This window comes from Urocitellus parryii, chromosome 5, assembly GCF_045843805.1.
Source record: "Urocitellus parryii isolate mUroPar1 chromosome 5, mUroPar1.hap1, whole genome shotgun sequence".
Classification (NCBI taxonomy): domain Eukaryota; kingdom Metazoa; phylum Chordata; class Mammalia; order Rodentia; family Sciuridae; genus Urocitellus; species Urocitellus parryii.
In genome coordinates, this window is record NC_135535.1 from 149,086,346 (window position 1) to 149,111,997 (window position 25,652).

At 38.8% G+C, this 25,652-nt stretch overlaps 1 protein-coding gene across 1 annotated transcript in view; it reads right to left on the reverse strand.

Moving 5' to 3' along the window:
- The window catches only part of Ank3 (ankyrin 3), a 323,355-nt gene that overhangs the window by 111,334 nt on the left and 186,369 nt on the right, over positions 1–25,652 (reverse strand). Inside the window, exons 19-23 of the mRNA XM_077799312.1 lie at positions 20,286–20,384; positions 20,099–20,197; positions 19,523–19,618; positions 13,587–13,659; positions 13,362–13,424 (exon numbers count right to left, since the gene is read on the reverse strand). Coding sequence (XP_077655438.1) covers positions 13,362–13,424; positions 13,587–13,659; positions 19,523–19,618; positions 20,099–20,197; positions 20,286–20,384 — 430 coding nt within the window. The remainder of the gene's footprint in view (positions 1–13,361; positions 13,425–13,586; positions 13,660–19,522; positions 19,619–20,098; positions 20,198–20,285; positions 20,385–25,652) is intronic.

Consider the following 25,652-nt stretch of genomic DNA (forward strand, 5'->3'; position numbering starts at 1 on the left):
CAAAAATATAGATAACTTCTAAGAGGAACTTTTTTCCATTAAATCAAAAGCTCAGTAGAAAGATTTATCTCTTTCATCCTACATTTAGACAATAAATTTTCAACTCAGAGCATCCAAATGACTATCTTTGCTCACAGGACTTTTCCCTTGATCTTCTGGTATTTTCAGTCTCAAAAAAAAGCAAGGAAATAGAAGTAGGAAGGAAGAGGAATACAGTAGGATTAGTGCCCTGATCCATTCAAATTTAATTCTAAAAGTCGAATTCTACCCTAAAGTCAAAGAGAAAGTTCCTTAGATTCCAGATCTGTATTTCTCCTTTTGTTTTGCAGTTTGGAGCAGGAGCCTAGGTAACTAAGGTTACTGTGAAGATTTTGAGACGTGATAAAAGGTAGGAGGTGATGTGTGGAGGGTGGAGGATGGAGCTGTGCTATCAGTTTCAAGAGGTCCCTTGTGTTCCAGGGACTTCTGCATCAGGCTGGAAGACCGTGGTGCAGCCCAGCTCACTACTTAGGGACCTTCTGGCGTGATTGCAGGCTCAGAGAAAAGCTGACAGCCTCAGGCTCAAGCTAAAGAATATGGCAGTTGCCCTCCTGCTGGGTGCTTGACTGGCCTTTCCCCTCCTCAGGAATGAGAAGAGGAGGGGGGGACTTCACTTTAACCCTTCATTTCCCATCATCTCCTTGCAGCAATCCTTGTTCTTTCAAAATAAAATTAAGACTGATATATAATACTATTCTGCTTTTCTTCTCAAAATAGGTGATAACTATGGGGTAAGTTTAGAAAAAGATTAAATGAGCCGTGAGTGCGACAGGTGACTTGTAGGAGACTGAAGAATCGTGTTATCTTTTAAGAATCATGGACCCCTGTGGGACCACGCTTCAGTTTTCTTTCCTTCCCGCAGCTTTCAATGCTCATTAGACCCTGGATTTGTAGGTGGCCAAAAAAGAATGGGATTTGAATGGCAAAATTTGCACACCTCTCAAAGGACATACCGCTGTCATCCCACGGAACTAATGATTCTAGTCAGATTAATTTTTTTTTTAAGTGCAAACTCAATTTCATTCCTTAAACATTATTCTGCTCACTGTGGCTGGATATACCTCTTTTTAAAGAACTGTATGGCAGTTTACTGCTCCTTAATCCTGGCTAGTTTCTAAAGTAAGCATGCGTGACTCAGTGCTGGCACTTTTCCAGATGTAGCAATGAAAAATGTCCCCTGTGATCTTGGTTGGGTTAATAAACAAACCCATCCCAGAAAAGAAAAAGGATTCAGGAAAGATAAATGCTCAGACAGACATTACAATTTGTTTTCATATTTTTATCACTACTTAACCCTGATGTAGAAATTCACTCTATAGTCAGCTAAGTGGGATTAGACATTCCCCTGACTTGGTCATTTAAGCACCTAAGGACAGAGTACAGGTTGAAAGAAGGACAAGATTATCCACCCTGCTCCCATTACTGAAAATCCAGGCCATTTGTAAAGAAGACTAGATAATGAATAACGACTGGCCACAAACTAGTCCTGTGAAATTAGGCACTAAAATGTTGGTTCTAACAAGCAGATAAATGAGGAAGCCAAATTCAAGGCAGCAGTGTCATGGCAATGGGCTTCTTCTGTTTATTCCTTCTTTAGTTCATCATCTAGCTTCAACCCAAACCAAGACCTCATTGTCTCAGCTGTTCACTAGCTAGGTATATAAAACTGTGTACAGTACAGGAACTTGTTCACTCTTCCCTTGTACTTTCAAAGAAGTATCAGAAGCTAGGTGTGGTCGTATATTCCTGTAATTCCAGCTAAGGCAGGAGGATTGCAAATTTGAGGCTGGCCTCAGAAACTTAGCAAGACCCTGTCTTAAAATTAAAAAACGAAACTGGGAATGTAGCTCAGTAGTTAAGTCTACCTGAATTCAATACCCAGTATCCCTCCTACCTCCCCACCCCCCAAAAAGGTACCAGGGGCGCTTTGCCCAAAGAGGGAGGGAAGGAGGAAGGGAGGGAGGAGTTGGGGGAGAAGAGAGACAGATTGATTTGTTTTTCTTTCCGTGCTAGGGATCAAACCAGGGTACTTTATCTCTGAGCTACATCTCCAGCCCCTTTTAAAAAATTTGAGATAAGTTCTCGCCAAGTTGCTGAGGGCCTTAAACTTGTGATCCTCCTGCCTCAGCCTGCCTTGCTGGGATCATAGGCATACACCACCGCGCCCTGCCAAAGTGTATATTTTGTAGGCAAGGACTTGACCTCTTTTCTTATACCCAAATGTCCATGACTAAAGCCAGGCAATAAACACCCATTTATTGGTGGGTTTTGTTTCTAACCAATACCCCAAGGACGTACACATCCAAGGCAGACATGTGGGGTCTCTTCCCAGTTCTCGTCCTCATTGGGGTTCTGGCCCAGGTGATCAGGACCCCCTCCACTGCTCCCAGCTGTCTGCCCACTGCCCCACCCTCTTGCCCATTCATTCTCAGTTCTGACATTCCCTGGGTTTACCTTTTGTCTCTCTGTAGTAAGGATACTAATATGAACAGGAGGGATGAAAAGTGGATGAGGATCTACTTTCACATGAGGCAGGTCAGACTTTTCAGGTGGATAGAGAGAAGCAGAAATTATTTCAAAGGGAAATGGCACATTCAGAATTATACCTTATAATATGGGGGGGGGGGAACCAGCCTGTTGACTAAAGGAAATTAGGACACTTAACTCCCTGCCATCTCTTAAACATTCCACAGGTTGTTTAGCTCTTTGTTGTTTCAGCTAGAACAACAACAACAAAAAAAATGTATTTCTGGTCTGACCTTCCTTGCCCATACAAGGTCTATGTGCTCTGCCTGTGTCTCTATCCATGTTGTCCTATTGTCATGGGTGAGTGTGGCCACTGATAAGGCTATCAAAGGTTCCTATACTGCATGTGCTCATTTGATTAGCACATTCCACGGAAGCTTCTCTCATGGAAGCATCTTCCCTGGCCTCCACTGGAACCTACTCTTCTAATTTCCTGACTCACCATCCCTCCCCCCTGCCTCTCCATATCCTTCCATGTTCCTCTTCTTAAATGTCAGTGTGCCCAGAGTATTCCAGAACAGCTGCTTTTCTTCCTGTGTCCTGCCCTAGGGGACTTTACCTAGGCCAGTGCTTGGTGTCACCATTCCCACTGCTGAGCTCCTGTGGAGGCCTGTGGTTTCCTGTTTCTGCTACAGACCCAAAAGATTTCTGAATTTTGTAACATCCCCACCCTTCTCCACCCTTCCCTGCAATTTCTGCTTGTCCAAATTTATCTATTCTTTAAAATGCTTTTCAAGCTCCTTCTGGAGGGCTTTAGTCATCTCCCTTTCTTTTGAATTTCCTTATCACATGATCTGTTCTTTGCTTACGCATCTCATGAAGCAGGTCTAAGCAAAAAGCCTAAATTCAAATTCCAGTTTCCTTGACTATGGGAACTCAAACAAATACGTAAACTCTTTCAGCCTGATTCCTTAATGTAAATCAGAACTAATAACACCTTAAATTAGGGCTTTCAATTAGGACTAAATGTAGATTAGGAGTAATAGGATTAATAATAGTACTAATAATGTTCTCAAGTACTTTGAGAAAATTAACCAAGATAAGGTACCAAGTAACTAATATTTACTGAGTGTTACCATATGCCAAATTCTAGGCTAAACACTTTATGAATGATCTCATTTAAAACTGAAATAACTCAACAGCTGTAGGGCATTCATCCAAGTTACCAAACAACATCCATGTTAGAGCAGAAGTGAAGTGCAAAGGCTGTCAATATCAGCCCCAGCACTGATCATCTGCGTGACCTTGATCAAAGTTCCACTTTGTGGAAACTCATTTTCCACATCTATAAAATGAAAATAGCAATGGCCCTAATTCAGACTCACTGTGAGGGTGAATGACGCAATGCATGAAATGTTTATAGCTTAATGCCTAGCACATTACAAGCTCAATAAATGAGCAAGCACCTTGTTTACGATGCTGAAAGTGTTCATTTATGTGAAATCCTGGACAGGGGCAGAGCCTCAAGTAAGTATATAGACGGAGGCCGGTGGATGCATTCATTCATGAATGAGGGCATATGTGTGCATGTCCTAAGAGATGTAACAGTGACCAGCAGAGCTCTACTCCTAGGGAGTTCTCAGACTAGTTTGAAAGAAAATGAACAAAATTAATGAAAAAGTTGGAAAACTAAAGTTTCTGAGCCAAATGCAGTCCTTTGCCTACTTTGGGAAATAATTTTATTGTCACACAGCCATGCCCATGTGTCCAGGTAGACTGTCCGGCTGCTTTTTGTGTCATAATGGCAGAGCTGAGTGAATGTGGGAGAGAACATATGCCTGAAAATTTGAAAATATTTACCACTTGCCCTTTACAGAACAAGTCTGCTCCTCCCCCCGAAATTAATGATTAATAAAAGATGAATACTAAGAAGGAATCAAAAAGTGTGACTGAGGAAAATGGAGATAGCCAGGGTCCATATCACAGGGATTTGTTGATCATGGAAAGAGACTGAGATTATTCTGAGTACAATGTGAAACATTTGGGAGGGCTTTTCGTTTTTCTTTTCTTCTTTTTTTTTTCCCCCTTGGTATATGTTTATATTATTTTAGGGTGTATTTGTATTATTTGAGAATAGGCTACTTTTATCATGAGATATGCCAACACAAATATGTAAAATGTAAATGTACATTTAAACAAAATAAACACCATCCAGATCAAGAAATAGAAAACCATCAGCACCTCAGAAGCATCACCATCCCCATCACAGGCTTCTCCTGTCTCCTTATGGCAATCACTTTCTTTATAATATTATTTTCCTTTTCTGTTTTTTTTAAACTGATTTTATTTTTTAAATACATGGCAGTGGAATGCATTACAATTTTTCATACCTCTGTTTGTATATAAAGTATGTTGACACCAATTTGTGTCTTCATATATGTACTTTGGATGATGATGTCCATCCCATTCCACCTTCATTTTCTAACCCCCTGCCCCCTCTTTTCCCCTCCCATCCCTCTGCCCTATCTAGAGTTTGTCTTATTCCTCCCCTGCTCCCCCTCCCTACCCCACTATGAGTCAGTCACCTTATATCAGAGAAAACATTCCGCATTTGTCTTTTTTGGTATTGCTGAATTCACTTAGTATTATCTTCTCTAACTCCATCCATTTACCCCTCACACAGCAGATAGAGCACTAATCTCTAGGGTATATAAAGAACTCAAAAAGCTAAGCACCAAAAAAACAACCCAATCAATAAATGGGCTAAGGACCTGAACAGACACTTCTCAGAAGAGTATATACAAATCAATCAACAAATATATGAAAAAATGTTCATCATCTCTAGCAATTAAAGAAATGCAAATCAAAACCACTCTAAGATTTCATCTCACTCCAGTCAGAATGGCAGCTATTATGAAGGCAAACAACAATAAGTGTTGGTGAGGATGTGGGGAAAAAGGCACACTCATACATTGCTGGTGGGACTGCAAATTGGTACAGCCAATATGGAAAGCAGTATGGAGATTCCTTGGAAAACTTGGAATGGAACCACCATTTGACCCAGCTATCCCTCTACTCTGTCTATACCTAAAGGACTTAAAAACAGCATACTACAGGGACACAGCCACATCAATCTTTATAGGAGCAGACTTCACAATAGCTAAACTGTGGAACCAATCTAGATGACCTTCAGTAGAGGAATGGATTTAAAAAATGTGGCATATACACAATGGAATATTACTCAGCAATAAAAGAGAATAAAGTTCTTTTCTGTTTTTAAATCTCCATATCTAATCTTATAATCCTAGTCTATTGATCCCTGGTTGTGATGAATTCTCTTGTCTTGCGTAACCTATACCCTGCAATTATACTCATAGATTTAAACCCTACAAAAGTGTATGTTCATGTGCACCAGGAGATGTTTAAGAAGGGTTGTATCAGGTTTGTTTCCAGCAGTCTCAAACTGGAGTCAACCCACAACAGTAGAGTGAGTAAATTTATTACAGCACAATAGGCTGTAATGGAAATGAATGAACTAAAATTATATGCAAGAGCATGAGGGAATCTTAAAAGTATAACTATAAGCTTTGGAGGGTTTTAAGCTGGGGAATGGAATAATAGGATCCAACTGATACTTTTAAAGGACTGCTGTGGATACTATGCAGAAAGCTGAGTCTCTGAGACAAGTAGAGACTATAAAGGAAGCCTCTGCCTATCCCCGAGACAAATTTTGGTGTATTGGATTAGGGTGGTAACAATGGAGATGGACAGGGAAAGAGGGATTTGAGATGTATTCTGGAAGTAGAAAAGATGTGACTTGCTGGACTGGATATGAGTGGTAAGAAGAGGGAGAGGTCATATAACTCATGGGCTCTGTCTGGGGTGGGGAAACCATTACCAGATGGGGAAGGGTAGAAAGAAACACTTTCTTGGAAGGGTATGTTTAGGGCTTGATGAATTATCTGAGACTCTAACTGGAAATGTGCATAATTAGAGAAGTGGAGAGTGTGGGTGAAAATCTCTAAACAACTCCAATGGCAAAGAGAGGATATCAAAGACACAACAGACTTTGTTTTAGAGTAAAGCCCTGTCACAGTAAACAGATCGTTTTCTTTAGCTGGAAATTCTTGTATGTCCATTAACCATTCTTTAAAATACAAATGTGCCTGGGGAGAATCATTATAAAACTCTCAGTGACAAAAGGGTTTAATGGAAAGAAGGAATATGGCAGGTACATCCTCTACCCTAGTCTTAGAAACAAGTACCACTATCTTTCCTTTGGGTCTCCCTTTCCTTCTAAACACCCAACCACACATGTATGAAGCTCTGTCATGTGCCAAGCACCATACTCAATTCTTGTATTTACTAGAGAATGAAATTTGGTCTTTCCTTCTGGCATTTCAAAAAGTTACCATTATGACTTCATCATTGCCAGATGCATGCAACTATGTGGGACCAATTGTAAACAGAGAAATATCAGACAAAAAGCAAAGTGACATGATTTAAAAGTTAGTCCTAAAATGATAAAATTTAAGGTGAAGAACACTATTTTTTTTTTTGGTACTAGGGATTGAACCCAGGGGCACTTAATCACTGAGCCATATCCCCAGCCCTTTTTAAAATATTTTATTCGGAGACAAGGTCTTGCTAAGTTGCTGGCTTTGAACTTATGATCCTCCTGCCTCAGCCTCCTGAGTCATTGGGATTATAGGCATGTGCCACCGGACAATTTCCTTTGCTGCTAAAAATAGCAATGACAATATCACCACCACTCCTGGTACTCGGGGTGAAGTTCAATGGTGGAATGCTTGCCTAGCATGTGCAAAAGCCCTGGGCTCAATCTCCAGCACTGCAAAAACAAAACACCCCACAGTGTCGAGGCACAGTGGCACATACCTGTAAACCCAGTGACTTGGGAGGCTAAGGTAGGAGATAGCAAATTTGAGGCCAGCCAGGGCAACCTAGCAAGAGCCTGTCTCAAAATAAAAATAAAAAGTGCTGGGATAGGTCAGTGGTAAACAATTTCCTGGATTCAGTTCCCAGGACCACAAAAAACAAAACCACCGCACACAGACACAGACACATACACACCTTAATTTTTGGTACACCTGAGGGAAGCTAATCTTTATGGCCTCTTTCCAGATCTGTTCAGCTAATAATATAATAGTCCTATTTACTTATTAGGATGATTAGCAGATTTGGGTAGCAGGATAGTCTAGGTTTTTGGCAAAAGGTTCTAAGGAGTATTTTTTTTTTCTGCTGGTTTTCTTTCTTCTTTTTTTTTTCCTGGTGGTTTTCTTAAGATTCCACTTCACACTTCCCAAAGCAATTCCTGTTTCTGTTTTGAGTATTGGATCATACCAAATCCTATTTATTCTCTCCTAATTGAGAATATGCTGATGCATTTACCAAAATCATTTGAGTTCCTAAAATCTATCCAAAATTATGTTTATATTTATTGAACTTGAATTTCTACTTTGAATTGCATACTTCTTTTACCCAGTCAGAGGAAAGTCCATTTTGGTAGTTTCATTAAATTCTTATTATTATCTTGTGACAGTGTTGCATTTCCAAGAATATGATGTGTCCCTTATTTAGGTGCATATTTATCCTCCACCCCCCTTTTTTTTTTGTAGCAAGAGGTACTTGGGATTGAATCCAGGGTCTATTTATCACTGAGCTATATCCCCAGTCATTTTTGTTTTGAGAGAAAGTCTTGCTAAGTCAGGCTGACCTTAAACTTGTGATCCTCCTGCCTTAGCCTCCCAAGTTGCTAGGAATACAGGCTTGTACCACTGCACCCAGCACATGTTCCATTTATTAAACTCACCGTGCTAACTACAGTATTTGTCTTTTGCCAGAATCAATGCAGTAGATATCTGTTTTACAAATGAGAACAGTAAGACACTCAGATTCTAAATGGTGGAGCTGATAGATACATAATCAAAAAGTGGCAAATTTTTGCAATCTCCTTATGCTAGCATTTATTTTAGGACATTCTACAGCCATTAACTGTTCATTTGGACAAATGGTATAGACTAAAAAGTAGATTTACTTGAATAACTTAGGTTCTTTCTACTTGACCAGAATAGAGCAATTCCCAAAGTGTTTTCAAAGGAACACTAGTTCCTCCACAAGCCTGGGGACAGAGCTGTTCCATGGCAAATGTTTGTCATATATTACATACTACTGTGATTCTCTCAAAGATTCAAAGAGAAGCCTTTTAAGAAAGCAACTTGTTTAACTTTCTTCAACCACAGAGCCAGTTTCATGAAGCTGTAAAAAAGGTTAAAGATGTTTTTTTCTTTTTACTCTTTAGCACTCTGGGACATTTATCCAGAGATAATATGAGGTTTAAAAACATGTTTGAGTTTAAGTACACACACCTTATAATTGGATGGCACTTTGTATTTACCAAAAAGGAAAAAAACCAAAAACCTCCTCCAGCCCTAAGATGTCATTTGAATGTGCTGTTTATTTTTATTCCACATTTGCAAAGAAAGGTCTAGATTTGTTAGGAATATTTTCAAAGCCTTGCAGCCACAGAAAGTCAAACTGAAACTCAAATTCAGATTTTTCTCAAACCACCTTAAATATACTGCCTTTCTGTAGCTAAAAACCAAGGAGCTCTTGGGTTCCGTATATAAGAACACAGAACAAGTTAGACCAACCGTGAAAGAAATGATCTAAAACCACAGTGTCAGATCTGTCCTCGTGACCAGCTTTGCCACTAACCTTGTGGCTCTGCTTCCTCACCAGTGTAATGGCAGGACTGGGCTCACAGGAGCCCAACCTGCCCCTTCAGTTCTTGGAAATAGGCAGATCTTCATTATTATGACTTCCCCTGGGCACAAAGCTGAGCTGAGCATGCCCTTCCTCACCCTCACTCCACTATCCACTGAAATTCACAGCTTATCATTTATATCAAACTTATTCCTACCACACTTACACTTGGCCTTTTAACTTTCTTCTTTTACTATTCAGTGTGTGAATTTGATCCTGAAAGAGATTTTGCAACCCTATCAATTTTTTTCAGTAGCTAAGAATTAGATGATTCTTCCCAGCCAAGGGTTGGTCTCCCTTGGCTGATGTCTCATAAACCTGCCTGGTAGAGTTACATTTCATAGAGCTGCCTGTTTGGTTTTTACTTGCCTGGCTTAATTGCACTTATAGTTATGTCCCATCTACTATAGTTCTTTAAATCTGTAATTATACCCCATCCCACTAGAATTCTGCAAGCTAAAATTATACACACACACACACACACACACACACACACACACACACACACACACTTACTCCAATTTACAAAAGACACTTTACAGGGATTTGCAATTTAAGATCAAAGTTGAGCCAAAGCCACTTTGAAATCCCCTAGGAGGGCAACCCAAACTAGAAGAACTTGGCCCTTAATCTCAATTTTCTTTCTCTTTCTGTCTCTCCCTACCCTCTTGTTCTTACATGTATTCTCTCCTTTCTCCCTTCTTCTTCCTTTCATATTTCTTTTCTTTTTAGATTGCAAATTGCATTGCAAAACATAAGAATCTAACTGGCACTGGAATCAAGATATTGCTTCTGTATGTATATTAAGGTAATGTGTATGTAATAAATACTGAGACAAAAGACAGTAGAACATTGAGGACCTAGAAACCTGCCTGTCCCTCAGAGGACTCCATGTGCCCCCATCTGCATACCTGTGAGCTAACAATACACCTAGATAAAGCTCTTTTGTGTCTTTGCTCCACCTGCTTGGCTTCAGCTCTGACCCTGCAACCTTTGTTCTACTCTATCTCTGCCTCATTGTTCAATGTTAAATGATAACATTGTGGAGACTTGTTTTCCTTAGATTTCTTCTGGTATTTTGTTTTTTTTTTTTTTTGAGAAATTAATTTGAACATTAGTAGAACAAAGGAAGAAAGAAAAACAAGGAGAAAGCCAAGAAGAAAAAGGAAAAGAAACCAGTCTTGGCATTAATCTCTTGATAATTACTCTATTTTTATAGGTTAAGATTAAAATTTTATTTTTCCATATTACAAACTCATTCTTCTTTCTCAATATAAGCTAGTACTCTATGTTGCTTATTATTTTTACTTGCTTCCAAAAGCTTCTGTTAAACCTCAGCATCCTGGGATACCAATGTGGTGATCTCTCACTAGTTCTTATAGATAGATTTATTCACAGCATGCCTGTGGTTTCATGGAGATAACATTTGCCACAGATGCATAAGGGCTTACTCTACCTGGCAGCAATAAATCCAACTAAAATGATAATCAAAGCTCTGGCGAGACCATCAGGCAAATGAATCAGAAGTCAAAACTGTCATTAAAGTTGTAGGAGTCTTTTTAGAATCAAAAATTTCAAAATGATTGGTTTGGGGATTTGTAATAATATAGAAGTGCTAATTTATGCATCAGAGAACAACATAAACACATGACTAGGCAAATGTGACTTGGCAGAGTTCATGTAAGGAATCTTAGCTAACAGTGAGTTGAATTAAATGTCTATTTTAAACCCCCCCCAAAAATTCTTAGTCTTCAATAATTGGTTTTTTATATCTTCCATAGAGAAAGTAGTAGCCCCACTACTCTGAATTGATTAGGCTACATTTAGAATACTGTGCTCAATACCACCTAGATTGTAGATTGATATATACAAGTTGAAATGCACACAGGGGACCAGGTTGGTGAGGGGAGGGGAACAGCAGGAGGAAATGGAGATGATGTGCCCAGAGGAAGAACAAAAAAGCCTGAGGGGAAAAAAAAAAAAAAAGAAACCTATTTTAAATAACTGTTACATGGGAAATGTGATTTTTTTTTTTCTAAATAGCATTTAGAGTCCAGTTCCTTCATGAACTTAGTCAAATATATCAAAGCCCGAATCAATTATTAGAAGCCATAGGAAGGTCAATAAAATGGAGAATTTTTGAAGACAGCGGGTTGTTCAAAGTTGACTAGGCAGTTTTGAGAATCAGGGAAATTCCATCCTATGAGGCATTTAGGCAGAAGAGCTTCTAAGCAAATAAAAAGGTTCTAGCATTAGATGTTTGTTCAGGTTGAGTGACCTTTAAGAAATTCTTTCAACATCAAAATCTATGACATGGTGAAATCAACTTGACTTCAATAGTCCATGGAAACACCCATGAAACATGAAATAAAGAATTTTTAAATTCAATCTTTAATTTAATTTAAAATTTATCTGTGAAACAAATATAATTAAAATTTCTGAATTCAAATTTGCAAGTTGAGAGAAAGGAAATGGTGGTGATTTCTAGTTAAATAGCTGGATCTATTTTCTTCAAATTTAGAGATTCAAAATGAATCTCATTTTGAAGTTATTCTATCAGCTGTCTACATATATAAGACTGTTATAGAGTCCATTCAAACTTGGCCTCTCATCAGTGTGGCTAACTTTGGATATTTTGTTAAAAGACCAATACATTTTTTATGTCTGTTTGTCATATTTCACAATTATTTCATTTGAAAGCAAACTTTTGACATGTTGTATATTTGTGTGTGTGTATATATATATATATATATATACACACACACACACATATATATACACATATATATCTCCTTGTAAGAATATAATCTGTTTTATCTTCTGCACCCAAAATATTTATTACTCAGAAATGTTGCTTGACAGTACACTGTATGACAGCTAGACCGACATATTACTCTAAAAGTCCTAATGCAGATACAAAGATGATCTACTTGGAGATAGAAGGGAGATAAACATTTATCTAATGCTTTAGAGAAAAAGAAAGGAAATGAATTTTAAAAACCTATAAATTTATCAAAACATTTATGAACAACAAGGCAGGTCCTCTTGGGTCCCTGACGATCACAGAGCATGAGCTCTCCTGGGTGCACAGTCCCCAGCCATAATGCACTTGTTATAAGCAATCCTTGAATACTGAAAAAGTTAAAATGACCTGGGATCAGGCAGGTTTTTCCACTATTTAGGTTTACAGTGAAATTTGTGTAAATCAAAGGAACCGAAAAATTAAAGTAGGTAGGGAAAAAAAAAAAAGACCGGCAACACTAAGATGGATTCTACAGAAAAGTGCTGTGAGAAGTGGCTAATTAAGGGTACAATAGAGAGTTAAATGATTCAGGAAAGAAACTTAAATATAATATAGATTCTACAACAGTAAACATTTCATTATTTTTGTGAAACTCCAAATTTGCCATCCCTACAATGTTTATTCACTTATAAAAATGCTAGTTTTCCAACGGATCTTGTAGACATGCCATGTATTCATGTATTTATATATATCTCTGACCTGATCAAAAGCATGGTGTTTTAATTAAGGCACAAATGGATTCTTTAAACACATAAAGTATAGCTACAATCATATTTTGATCTCTTAATCAAATCATTACTAAACATTTATATCTTCGAAATACTTTTGTTCAGGTTGAGTTTTCACTATTAGCTCAATATCAAAAGGAATTTTTTACAGCAAAACTTAGAATAAATCTTAGAATGGCATTTGATAACTTACCTGTAAGGACACCTCTTCTTATTTTATAAAATATTTTAACTATAAATATTAATCAATTTTCCCTTTTTAGATTTCAGATGAAAACAATACAAACATCAGTTTTCTGCTTGACAGAAATAGAAAATAATCCAGATAATTAGTGACATTTTTCTGTTTTAAAGTTGGAAAATGGGTTCAAAGAGTGAGACTTAAGACAAGAGTACTAGATATGCATTCTTTAAATATACAAATTAATAATCTCAAGAGGATTTGAAAAGTTAGTAACTCAAGGAAGTGTTACATTTCAAAGATAAGAAATGAAAGATAAAGCTGGTAGTTAGGTTTCATCACAGTAAAAATTTGCAAATACCTTCTTCAACATCTGAGATATATTCGCCATCACTGAGCATTTCAGGGGCGTTGGCTTTACGAACTGCATGATTTAAGCGAACAATATAAGTGTATGAAAAATACATATTCCTGATACTACAACAAAACATTTCAAAATTTCCCCACTTTTGCAATGAACTTTTTCAAGAACCAACAAAAACACAGTTACTCATAATTAATATGAACTCAAAGGACATTTTCATACCTTCATCATCAGACATATCAAGAACTTCATTCATCGTTTCTGGAACATTCATTTTGTGCTTCTCTGTAATGGTCTAGTAACAAAAAAAATCAGTCACTTTAGTGTGAGCATTTTAAGGTATCCACTTTGATGCTCTTTTGCATGGTCTGAGGAATGTGCCATTGTAACTTATGGTTTGGATCTTTTTTATCCTTTTTTACCTCGTGGTACCAGAAATTGAACTCTGGGATATTCTACGTTTGCACTTCATCTCTAGCCCTTTTTTATTTTTTTTTCTTTTTAATATTGAGACAGAGTCTCACTCAGGTGCCCAGGTTGGTCTCAAACTTGTGATCCTCCTGCTCCTTAGGTTCCTGAGTAGTTGGGATTACAGACATGTTCCATCATACCTAGGCTGGTTTGGATACTTAATGTCCCCACAAAGTTCAAGCACTCAAGGCATGGTCCCCAATGCAGCAGTATTTAAATTGGAGGACTTGGGGAACTAATTCATTCATTAGGATTTTGACCTCACTGATGGATGAATACATCAATGATAGGGCCAACTAGGTAGAGCCTTGTTGGAGAAAGTAGACCACTGAAGGCAGGACCTTGAAGGGTATAATTTGTCCCAGGCCTCTTCCCTTCTGGGTCTCTCCCTCTGCTTTCTGGCCACCACCAGGTGAGCAGCTTTGCTTTACCATGTGCTCCCTGCCATGTTTTCTGTTGCCACAGCCCAAGGCAATGGGGCCAAGCCACCGTGTCTGAAACCTTGCAAACACTGAGTCAAAATGAAAATTTCCTCCTTTCAAGTTGATTTTCTCACAACCATGAAAAGTTGACTAACAACCACTAAAGGTCTTGGCTGAAGATAAGCCAAAATAATAGCAGGAAATGTCTTTATTAATGGTGCCAAGGAAGCCAGATTTAAAATTAGGCAGTGTCCTTAGGTAAATCGGGTCTAATATCGAGTGAAATCTAAAATGGAGGCCATGTTGAGAATGAATTTCTGGAAAAGTTGAGCAACTCTTGAAACTCTTGAAATATTAATGAAGTCCCAAGAAAAGCCCTAGGCCCAAAGTCCATCCCAAAGAAATGTTAATGAGCAGCCCCAGCAGATTTGGAGATAGCCCATCCCAAAGAAGTGTTAATGAAGTCCTTCCTGCCCAGATTACTTCTTTGGCCCACCTGTGTCCCACCCCTAGGGCCTTCCAACCTACATTCCATCACCCAAAACTATAAAAAGGGGAAACAACTGCACTTCCAGGGATTCCACCTCTTGGGTCCCCTTCTTCCTCCGGGAGAAGTCTTTTCTGCTGTCCTTTAATAAACTTCTAATTTCTACTCTGACCTCTGTTATTCTTCAACAATGGGAAAGCAAGGACTTGTCACCTGTCAACAGTGGTAACACCAAGATTCCCACTTACTTTGTCTTCTCCTCTTATGTGTACTTTTAATTCCTGAGATACATCAAATAATTCAAATTGCATAAATTACATAATTTTTACAAGTATGTGCCTGAAAAAGGGGAGCTAATGTACTTTCAGGATCATTTTAACTTCAAAAAATTTTAAAGAACAGATTGGTGTTTTTGAAGGTGCCTTAGTAGACACTGCTGCTGAGCAGATGGCTGGAAATGTGGGTCAGTTAAGAGAGCCCTGGCAGCCTGGGATCAGGCTAGAGGGTGGTGGAAGCCTCAAATAAGCCAGATCCCAGGCCTCTGGGGAGGCTTTTCTACTATGGCCATGCATCTTGATGTGCAGGTTTGGCACTGGGTCTTGGATAGGCAGTGGGGGCCTTCCATCAGGGTTGGGGGTGGTGGTATTTATTTTAAAGAACAAACAGCACATTACAGAACAGGGGCCTTAATGACTCTTCTATTCGTTCTCTGACAACTTCGTATTTATAGATCATTTCCACCCCCAAAACACCATGAGCATTACTTGTTGAAAATTTTCAAATAACTTTTATTTAAAAATAAGTTGCTTTTTAATTCCGAGAATATGAAAAGCTAATGGGTAAGAGTTACAAAGATATGCATTTAAATTTTTTAAAAGTCACATTAAAAATAAGAAAGGGAATATATTATTTCTTAGGGATAATTGATAAATGTAATTTATACTGCCAGCCCAGTTATTATGCTGAAACAAGACATTATTTGGTGCCTCTTCCAGTGGGTAACACTAAAATAAAGGGTTAAAAAAGTTCTAATTTAAAATAGTTGTAGATTTACAGAAAAATTATGTAGATAGTAAAGAGAGTTCTCATCTACCCCACACCAAGTTTCCCTGATCATTAAAATCTTGTATTTGGATGATATATTTGTCACAAATAATGAAACAGTATTAATACATTTGGTGTATTTGTCACAAATAATGAAACAGTATTAATACATTAAAGTTTGTATTTTATTCATATTTCCTTTATTTTTTTACCTACTGTCCTTTTTCTATCCCAGGATCTCATCCAGGATAGCACACATTATATTTAGTTGTTGTGTCTCCTTGGGCTTCTTTTGGCTGTAACAGTTTCTCAGACTTTCTGTGGTTTTGATGACCATGATAGCCTGGAGTTATATTGGTCAGGTATTTTATGTAATTATCACCCAGCTGGGGTTTGTCTTGCATTTTCTTTTATGATTTGACTGGGGCTAGAAGTTTTGGGGAGGAAAATTGCAGAGGTGAAGCGCCAGTTTTTAATCACACAAAGGTACGTACCATTGACAGGATTTATGACTTGATGTTGACCTTGATCATCTCGCTGAGGCAGCGTTAGTCGGGTTTCTCTACTGTAAAGTGACTTTGTTTTCCTGCCTCTGTGTGAGTGTGTGTGTGTGTGTGTGTGTGTGTGTGTGTGGTGTGTTAAATCACAATGCTCAGCCCATATGTAAGCAGTGGGGAATTATGTTCTACACTTCCTTGAGAGTTAAGTACTCTGATAAATTACTTGGAATTCTTTTGCCTAAGAAATTTGTGTCTTCTTTCCATTTGTTTCAGACATTTATTTATATGAGTATGGACTTAAGGATATTTGTTTTATACTTTGCCCTAAACCCCAATACTATTTGATTTACTTATTTTTGCTCAAATTATTCTACCTTTGACTACTGGGAACTTGCAGTTGATTCATGTGTCCCTGTGATATATCCCAAACACAGTGTGTGTGTATTTGCTGTTCATTTATTTGGGGGTGGTAGTGGGAGAGTATTTCCTACTTGAGGGCACTATAAGATGTTCTAGGCCCATTCTGTATATTTCCTTTTCTAGTTCTAGACTCATCCAGGTCTTCAAGGAGCTCTGATTCCTTTTATAAAAGAATCATATTAGCAACTGATATTCATATGCAAAAGGTATTCAGCTTTAGCTTCTGGAAAAAACATTTTAAGTAATGCAATTAAAAACAGATAGGAAGCTGGGTGTGATGGCACACACCTGTAATCCAGCAGCTCAGAAGGCTGAGGCAGGAGGATCATGAGTTCAAAGGCAGCCTCAGCAAAAGTGAGGCACTAGGTAACTCAGTGAGGCCCTGCCTCCAAATAAAATACAAAATAGGACTGGGGACATGGCTCAGTGGTCAAGTACCCCTGAGTTCAATCCCTGTAACTGGCCCCTCCAAAAAAAAAAAAAAGATAGGAATCACACTTTTTTTTTAATATTTATTTTTCAGTTCTCGGCGGACACAACATCTTTGTTTGTATGTGGTGCTGAGGATCGAACCCGGGCCGCACACATGCCAGGCGAGCGCGCTACCGCTTGAGCCACATTCCCAGCCCCAGGAATCACATTTTCTAAAGTTCAGTTTCTCTCCATTCAGTCTGTTATGCTGTCATGATTGTGACCTCATTTACTAAAGCATCTTTCTCAGAACTGCCACATCATATGTTATTCTCCTGGATGAGGCATTGTTGTTTTCAAGGCTTGGAAAGACTAAAGTATTCTTATAAGAGGCAATGACCCCAAGGAGCCAGTATGTAGCTGCAGGAAGATGACGCCTGTGGTGGAGGTCAGTCTATGTTTACTAGTTTGAGATTAAAGACACTAACCTAGACTGCATCAGCTATAAGTTAGTTGACATGTAAGTGCTAAAGCTGGTCTGATAAGGTGGTGTCTTAGTTTATAAGATAAAGTCTCAAATACCGCAGTGCTGGGCTAAGCCTTAAAGACTGTGATGGCCTTTCTAATCAATGTGAGCAGTTCCTCTGGTGGAAGCCTTGTTTTCTTCCTTAGGCAAATTGGACCTTTCCTGTTAGCATGCACAGTGTCTTTCTCTCACAGAAATTTACCAACCAAGTCTCCTGATGACACAAAGTGGAATGGCACTCCTCTCTACATGTTACAGCTTCTGAGGGCAACCTGAGTCTTGAGACCTTTCTCTACCTTTCAGAAGATTTTCTAAAGCTATAGCTTTATTTCATCTATAACTCTACATTCTCTTAATGCTTTTGTTCTTTATTATTTTAAAGAAACATTTTGTATTTTGTTAGTGGGTAAGTAATTTAATAGAATAAGATTTGCAGTTTGAACAATTTTTACTACTTTCAATTCTCTCATACTGAACTAGCAGTCATATTTATTGCAATGACTTTAAATCTTATATAGCAGAGTGATACTTGGTCATTGTTAAATAGCTTGTCTTCCTCCTCCCTCCTTCCCCATCCTACAGAGAGCTACATGGAATATCTATAAAATTAAGGCTAATAAACATTGTTTGTTTAAACTCTTTTACTTGAGAGTTTAATAACATGTTAGAAGAAGATGAAATACTCAAGAAGTGTATGAATCAACATATGGGAATTTATTACTTAGATAAACTACATCTTGAAGTTGGAAATGTATCCTGGTTGATAACCCCTGCTGTAAGTCCTTTAAAATAACTGTTTTCCTTCTTGCAAACTGTACAATTTCTCTCTTATGAGCAACAGGCTTATTTTTTAATTTCTAAAGCCTGTGCATTGCCAAATCACTCAATCTACAATAGCTACAGACACTCCTAGGCTATGGCTTTTTAATATAAAGCACCATGTACACAAAATGATTTGGATGAACCAACTATACTTCCCTTCAAGTTGGGAGGTGATAGAAAGGAAAAGGAGACTGAACTGATAACCAGAAATGTTCCAGAATCCTCAAATTACATTGTACAGCCTTCATCTCAAGGCTACGTGTTAAGTCATAGAGTCAGGAATAACTCAAATAGGCTTCGGACATGGAGTAATATCTGCCCTTGGTTCCAAAGTTATCAAATCCTAATGCAATTCAGAGGTTCCAGGTGGGGTTAAAGTGAAAAGATTTATCCTAGAGGCTGCAGCTTATTAAAGTGTATCTGATGCAATAGAATCTCCTGCTGAAGAGTTACTTTAAAATTTAACAAAACATTGTATTATTGTTTCCTATAAAAGCTGAAGTGGACAAAGAATAGAGAGAATGGTGATCAAAACCAATTTTGATCCTAACTGTAATTGTTTAAAAAATATACAATTTTTAAAAACAATATGTAACCATGTATTATGTGCATATTAAGCGACATCTCAGCCCTTTAGGAAACTTCTATTTTGGTATTAGGGACTGAACCCAATAGTGCTTTACCACTGAGCTACATCCCCAGACTTCTTTATTTTGAGACAGGATCTTACTATGTTGCTTCTGGCCTCACCAAGTTGCTGAGGCCGGCTTCAAACCTCTGATCCTCCTGCCTCAACCTCCCATGTGGCGAGGCTTACAGGCATGTGCCATCAAGCCTGGTGTTGTGCAACTTTTAAAAAGGTATTTTTAACATTTCAAAGTTTTGTTCATATCAGGAATGAGAGTTTCAGTATCCTGACTACCAACAATGATAACAATTTGAAACATGGCACTTAGTCTGAATGGTACAATGAAAGTTCATCTTAGAAAAGCCCAGTAAAACTCTAGCCTGAGATCTGGCTTCCAGGGGAACAAGGCTCTGTATCCATTACTTACAGTCGTGGTCATGGTCTCTTCTGTCACTACCTTCAGGGTGTCAACCACAGAGATGTACCCAAGGCGCCGGGCAATGGCAAGGGCGGTATTCCCATTCTGGCAATGGGAGAACACAGACAAGGAATTAACAAGACTCCTTCCACACGTTTTGCCTACACAAAATGTGAAGGTGAGTGTCTTATCAGACCTATCCATTGTTTGCTTTTGTTAGAGACATACCTTACACAAAACCCACCTAACCTGTTTCTACTCATTGGCCAAGTCTGGGCAGCTACACATGGAATCCAAGAGCAACGTCCTCAGTAAGCAATCAATGAAACAGACCCATTTTTTTTTTCCTTACATATGTACTTCCTATATTTGATGGCAACACAATAGTTTTAAAGTGTGAAACACTAATTAGATCTCTCTCTGAATAGTTCGAAGCAATATGAGTATTGCCCTTTTTCCGTTATTCTTCTGAATGCTGTTTATGCCTATCAATAGAAAAGGCAACATGTGTATTCAATGAAAAATACAGAAGAGTCCAGGTCACACTACCTCCTCCTCCTTCCCTTACACGGGCGTGAAGCTTACCACAGTGAGTTCATTGGGGGAGGCATTGTTCTGAAGCAAGACATTTATTATATGTGTATGTCCCTGTTGAGCTGCTTGATGTAATGGTGTGTACCCATTCTGTGGAAGAAAGATGGAATAAATGAGTCTTACTTTCTCAGATACAAAATAAACAACTTTGGTGGAAAGGAGGGAGAAGGGAGCTTACCTTTGTTTTGGCATTGACTTTTGCAGAATGCTGGAGAAGGAAATTAACAATCTTGATGTTTCCGTAGTGGCAGCCCACATGTAGCGGTGTGTATCCCATCTGTAATTATATTTTTTTTTCCAAAAAGAAACAGCCTAAGTACACTTTTAGCAACAGCTATCCTAAATAGAAGCAAAATTATTATTTAGCCTTTTTTTTTAGCGGAAAAAAAAATGTTTTCTCATCTCTCTATAAAAAAAATTACACTTGATCATTCTCAGAGCTAGTTGTAATTATAAATAACAATACCACTTCACATAAAAATAGTTACTTAGTTTTCCCCAGAGTTCTCACTTGTATTAGTTCATTTTAGTCTCGTAATAACTGTTCAAGACAGGCTAATCCACTGACTGCCTGGCTAGAGTCAGAGAGTGTTTTATGGGCACCCTAGACGACCCTCTAAATGTTTAAAGTCTAGGGGAAAAAAAGTCTAAATGATAAGGCAAGGTTGAGGATGTTCAGAAGGCATGATGGAGATAGAGTCACAGAAACACTACTGAGGAAGAGACTGCTCTGAGTGCTGGTAGCTGGAGAAGTTTGAACTTGATCTAGGTGAATCTGCTCTAGTTCAAGTTTCCCAGTGTCCTCACTTGAGTTTCACAGTGTGAAAATCACCGATTTAGACAAAGCAACCGTCTTTTCTCAGATGAGTAAGCCAGGATGGGGTGGAGGGGGAGAAGGGTTATAAGTTCATTCTTTCATTCTCTCCCTCCCTGTGTGTGTGTGCAAAGAAAATCTATATAATTATTTGAAAAAAAAATGATATTCTGGATCCTTTTCTAGATGGTGAAAATCATTGTAAGAGAGACCACTACCCAATTTCAGGGACCCTGTTCAATCTCTGTTCATGACACAGGAAGCACCAGCTCACGGAAAGACAGAACATGAACCTTTTATTGCCACATTTCTAAGCAGTGATCGAAGGAGAAAGGTTCATATTTTCATGAGTCTGAATCTCACATATGATGGCATGTGCCTTTTATGGTGGCCCCACAAATGGGTCACTTTAAATTTGAAAAGGGGATGCCCAGACCACAGCCATAGCCAAAGCCAAAGGTGAGGGTAACCCACCAGGGATGTGCTGCCCTGTAGACCTGCCTCTGATCAAACCCCCTCCCCAAACCAACCTGTGAGTGCACTCATGCTGCCCAGACTCTCCCCAGCAAGTGCACCAGAACCACATAGTATGAGACAGGCTTATCACCCCAAAGCCACTTCATGCATGACTGAGGATATCCCTTTTTTGGTGATCAGAATTGCTTGCCTACTTTGCAGGGTTCTTCTTTCTTGGAACTGAGGAATCAGATGGTGCACCTATGATCAGAACGCTGCTTGGTCAGGGAGACTCGAATGTAGTTTGTGCGATCATTTCTTAGTACAATTAGTTTAACTGAAGTAACTTTATTCTCAAGTTCAGTGTTAGGTAAAGAGGTCAAAACAATATTGATAAATATTTGAAAAATCTAAATATTTAAGAGCTCTTCAAGTTTTTAGACGACTTGCTTGAGTAACATGTTACCATTTTCAAAGGCTGGTGTGTTAAATGCATTAGATTTGTGGATAATTGAATCACTTTAAATATTCCAACAAATAGCTTGTATTTATTCTTAAAGCTTCCTATCTCACTCTTGGTAAAACCCTGCCATTATACTATTAGGACTTACCTGATTTAGGTCTCCCCTGCCTCCCCTGTCCCCTTCTATATAATCTTTGATCTCATTTTCTATTCTTTCCCTTGTTCACTGTGCTCTGGTAGACTAATCTTTTTACTATTCCATAAACACTAAAGGAGCATTTTATTAAAGATGTGTGTGCCTGGTCAAGAAGATTCAACTTGCTCTTGGATTCACTGTGGGTAGGGGTTGCCATTCCCATATAAGATGGTACCTTGTATGGATACACCAGGAGAGATGTGATTTGAGAAATCCTTTCCACCTAGCAGTAATAAATGTTGGAAAAGACCAACTGTTCTTTCTTGAGAATTTTTTTTTTTTTTATACCAGGGATTGAACTCAGGGGCACTTAACTACTGAGCCACATCCCCAGCCCTATCGTTGTATTTTATTTAGAGACAGGGTCTTGTTGAGTTACTTAGCGCCTTGCCGTTGCTGAGGCTGGCTTTGAACTTGCGATCCTCCTACCTCAGCCTCCCAAGTCACTAGGATTACAGGCATGGGCCACTGCGCCCAGCCTTTCTTGAGCAATTTTGCTTCTTTGTCCAGTGCTACCTCACTTATGATATCATTATACTCTGAAATAAAACCTTTTCTTTTTTGGGCAAACCTGAGTAGGGATATGTAAAATCCTGCAAAATGCACCTCAGAGTCTTTAATAATTTTCTTTCACTTTCCCCTCTATTGATTACCAAGTGGTGGATGTTGACATCTATTACTGATCAGGCTGCAGCTTCAACCAGTGAAATGAAGGAGTGGAGCAGCGCTACGGCTGAGAGTGTGGACTATGGAGGCAGAGCACATGCTTGGAATCCAGCTTTGCCACTTATTGACTATGTGACTTTGGGCGAGTCATTGCACCTCTCTGTGTTGGCTCATGCACTGTCAAATGGAATCTGATAACATCAGCAATCTTATAGTATTGTCTTAATATGCTGACAGACACAATATTTGTCACATGGCATTAGCTATGATCATCTCCTGCCTCAACTAGCAGGTGGCATATAATAAATGATCAAAAGAAAGGAAACAGGAAAAGATCCAGAGGAAAGACTGTCTTCTTATTGAATGGGATGGTTGTATTGTGTAGCAACAGAAAACAGGTTCAGATGGAACATTCTGGCTGATATTTCCCATCTGTATTATCTTGTTACAATATCTTATTTAGTAATAATTAGGAACTCCCTCTGCCCCAACTCGAGACTTGAGAGAGGGAGTGGGCAACCTCTTTCTCCTTCCTCTCCTAAAACCTGTGGGTCAGTCTCTAGGAGTCGGTGCTTTGCCTGACTTCCTTGCACTTAGCGTCGTCTTCCTGGGTAACCACGCACCCCACAATTACAAATACTATCCAGTTTTTAAAAATGTGGTATTTTAATATAATTTTAAGTACTGATGCTGTGTAAAGGGATATTTTTCTATTATCACGTTACATTAAATATTACTTGAGGGTACTGGGGTGTGACTCAATGGCAGGGCACTTGCCTAGTGTGCACAGAGCCTTAAATGTGATATATAGTATGGAAAAAAATTTGCACACACACATGCTTATACACATACATACATGGATAATGTGACAGATACAGATCCACAGAAGACTAAAATTTTTTATAAAGTTCATAATTTTAGTTCAGTGTAACTGAGATTAGATAAGAGCATTTAGTAATGAAGAGGAGTTTTTTTCTTTAGAAAACAAACCCTCTCTAAATCAACTCTCAATACTTCATTTCCTAAAGGAAGTATAACTGAAATTCTCAAACAGCCTAATAAATTTTCTCCTATGATTTTTTCCTTTATTATTCACCTCAAAACTGAGTGTGAAATAAACTGGGGTGGGGGAACTATGAGATCTTAGAATTATTAAATACTGTGAAATAATATTTTCATAATGATAAGAAAAAAATAAGCAAACTGTCATGTCTAACCTGCCCATCCCACTTCTGAGACCCATATAATTCTGTTAACTTTTTTTTTTTTTTTCCTCTTGGCACTTTCCTTTTAGCTTATGGACCTATATACACATTCTCAGTATTTGGAACAAAAAGCACTCCTTTCAAATGCTTCTCTTTTCTACATTTCTATCCTCCTATAATTAAGCTTCTTGGTGAGGGAGGGGGCTCTTTTTTCATTCACCATTCCCTCTCATCCTTCCTCATCTCACCAACTCAACCACTGCAGTCAAACTGCTTCCTAGCTGGGTGCAGGGGCGCATGTCTATAATCCCTGCGACTCAGGAGGCTGAGGCAGGAGAATCACAAGTTCATAGCTAGCCTCAGCAACTTAGTGAGGCCCTCAGCAACTTAGAAAGATCTAATCTCAAAACAAAAAAAAAGGGGGGGGGTGGCGCTGGGGATGTAGTTCAGTGGTTGAACACCCACAGATTCAATCCCAGGAACAAAATCAACTAACCAATTAACCAACCAACCAAAAACTCTTCATTCTTGATACTCTTTTTTTTTAAAAAATATTTATTATTTTTTTTTAGTTCTCGGTGGACACAACATCTTTGTTGGTATGTGGAGCTGAGGATCGAACCCGGGCCGCACACATGCCAGGCAAGCGCACTACTGCTTGAGCCACATCCCCAGCCCTCTTGATACTCTTGATGCCAATACCATGCACAGGATTCATCCTTCTCCTACCCCAAACACTCACCTTGATGTCTCATATAACTGGGCATTGATATCCTGTCTTTCCTGGTTTACCCCATGATAGCCTCTCCTCCACCTCTTCTACCCAATGCCGCTGACCCAGGGCTTTGTCTTTGGTTTGCTCAGTGGTCACATCTACACCTACAACTTCAGCTGTCTCATTTTGGCTGATGGTCCCTGAGACTGGGTCTTCAGTCTGGCCATCATTCCTGTGATTGATATTTTAGTCACTTGTCGGGTTTTTCTACCCAGATGACCCTACGTAGTCTACAGTTCAACCTAATCCAATTCTGAGCTCATTCCTCTTTCCCCAGCTGGCTTCTCTTGCTGTATTCCCTGTCTGGTGAAGCAGTACTAGGGATCACCCAGTATCACTAGTCAGTTCATGAGATTTGCCCTGAGTGTCTCACTATTGCTCAATCCCCAAGTTTTACTATTTGTCTGTCTTAGGGTTTCCAAAATACTGTTCGTGTTGGTCAACTTTCTATTTGCCTCTTAACTGAGGCTTTCTTCACTTGACCTCAGCTCCAGCAGGACTAGCCCTGTTCTCAGCTCTTTCATCAGCTTATTCCTAGCATTGTTGCCCAGGATCTTTGTAAACCAGACTGCTGATCTCATCACCATTCTGTTTGAAACCTTTAGCGGCTTCCTAGCACAACAGAATAAAAGCTAAACTGCTTATCCTGGTGCATTAACTGCCTCCATCCCTTGCCTTCATCCCTTGCCTAGGACTTAACCCCCAATTTTTTTCTCATGTTCCTGTGATACTGAACCAGCTATGTAGTTATCCTGTGTTCTCCAATCTACCTGATTTCAAAAACTCAGTTTACTATCTATTTTCTAAAATTTTACATATCTCCCCCAAATCAGGCTTTGTACCAATTAGCTTGTATAAATAATTCATGATTTTGTGCCTCCGTTTCCTCATCTATAAGACAGGGACTCAAACTTTAGCAATCCCATAGTGTAATTATAAGGATTAAACAAAGTGATACATATAAAGGACT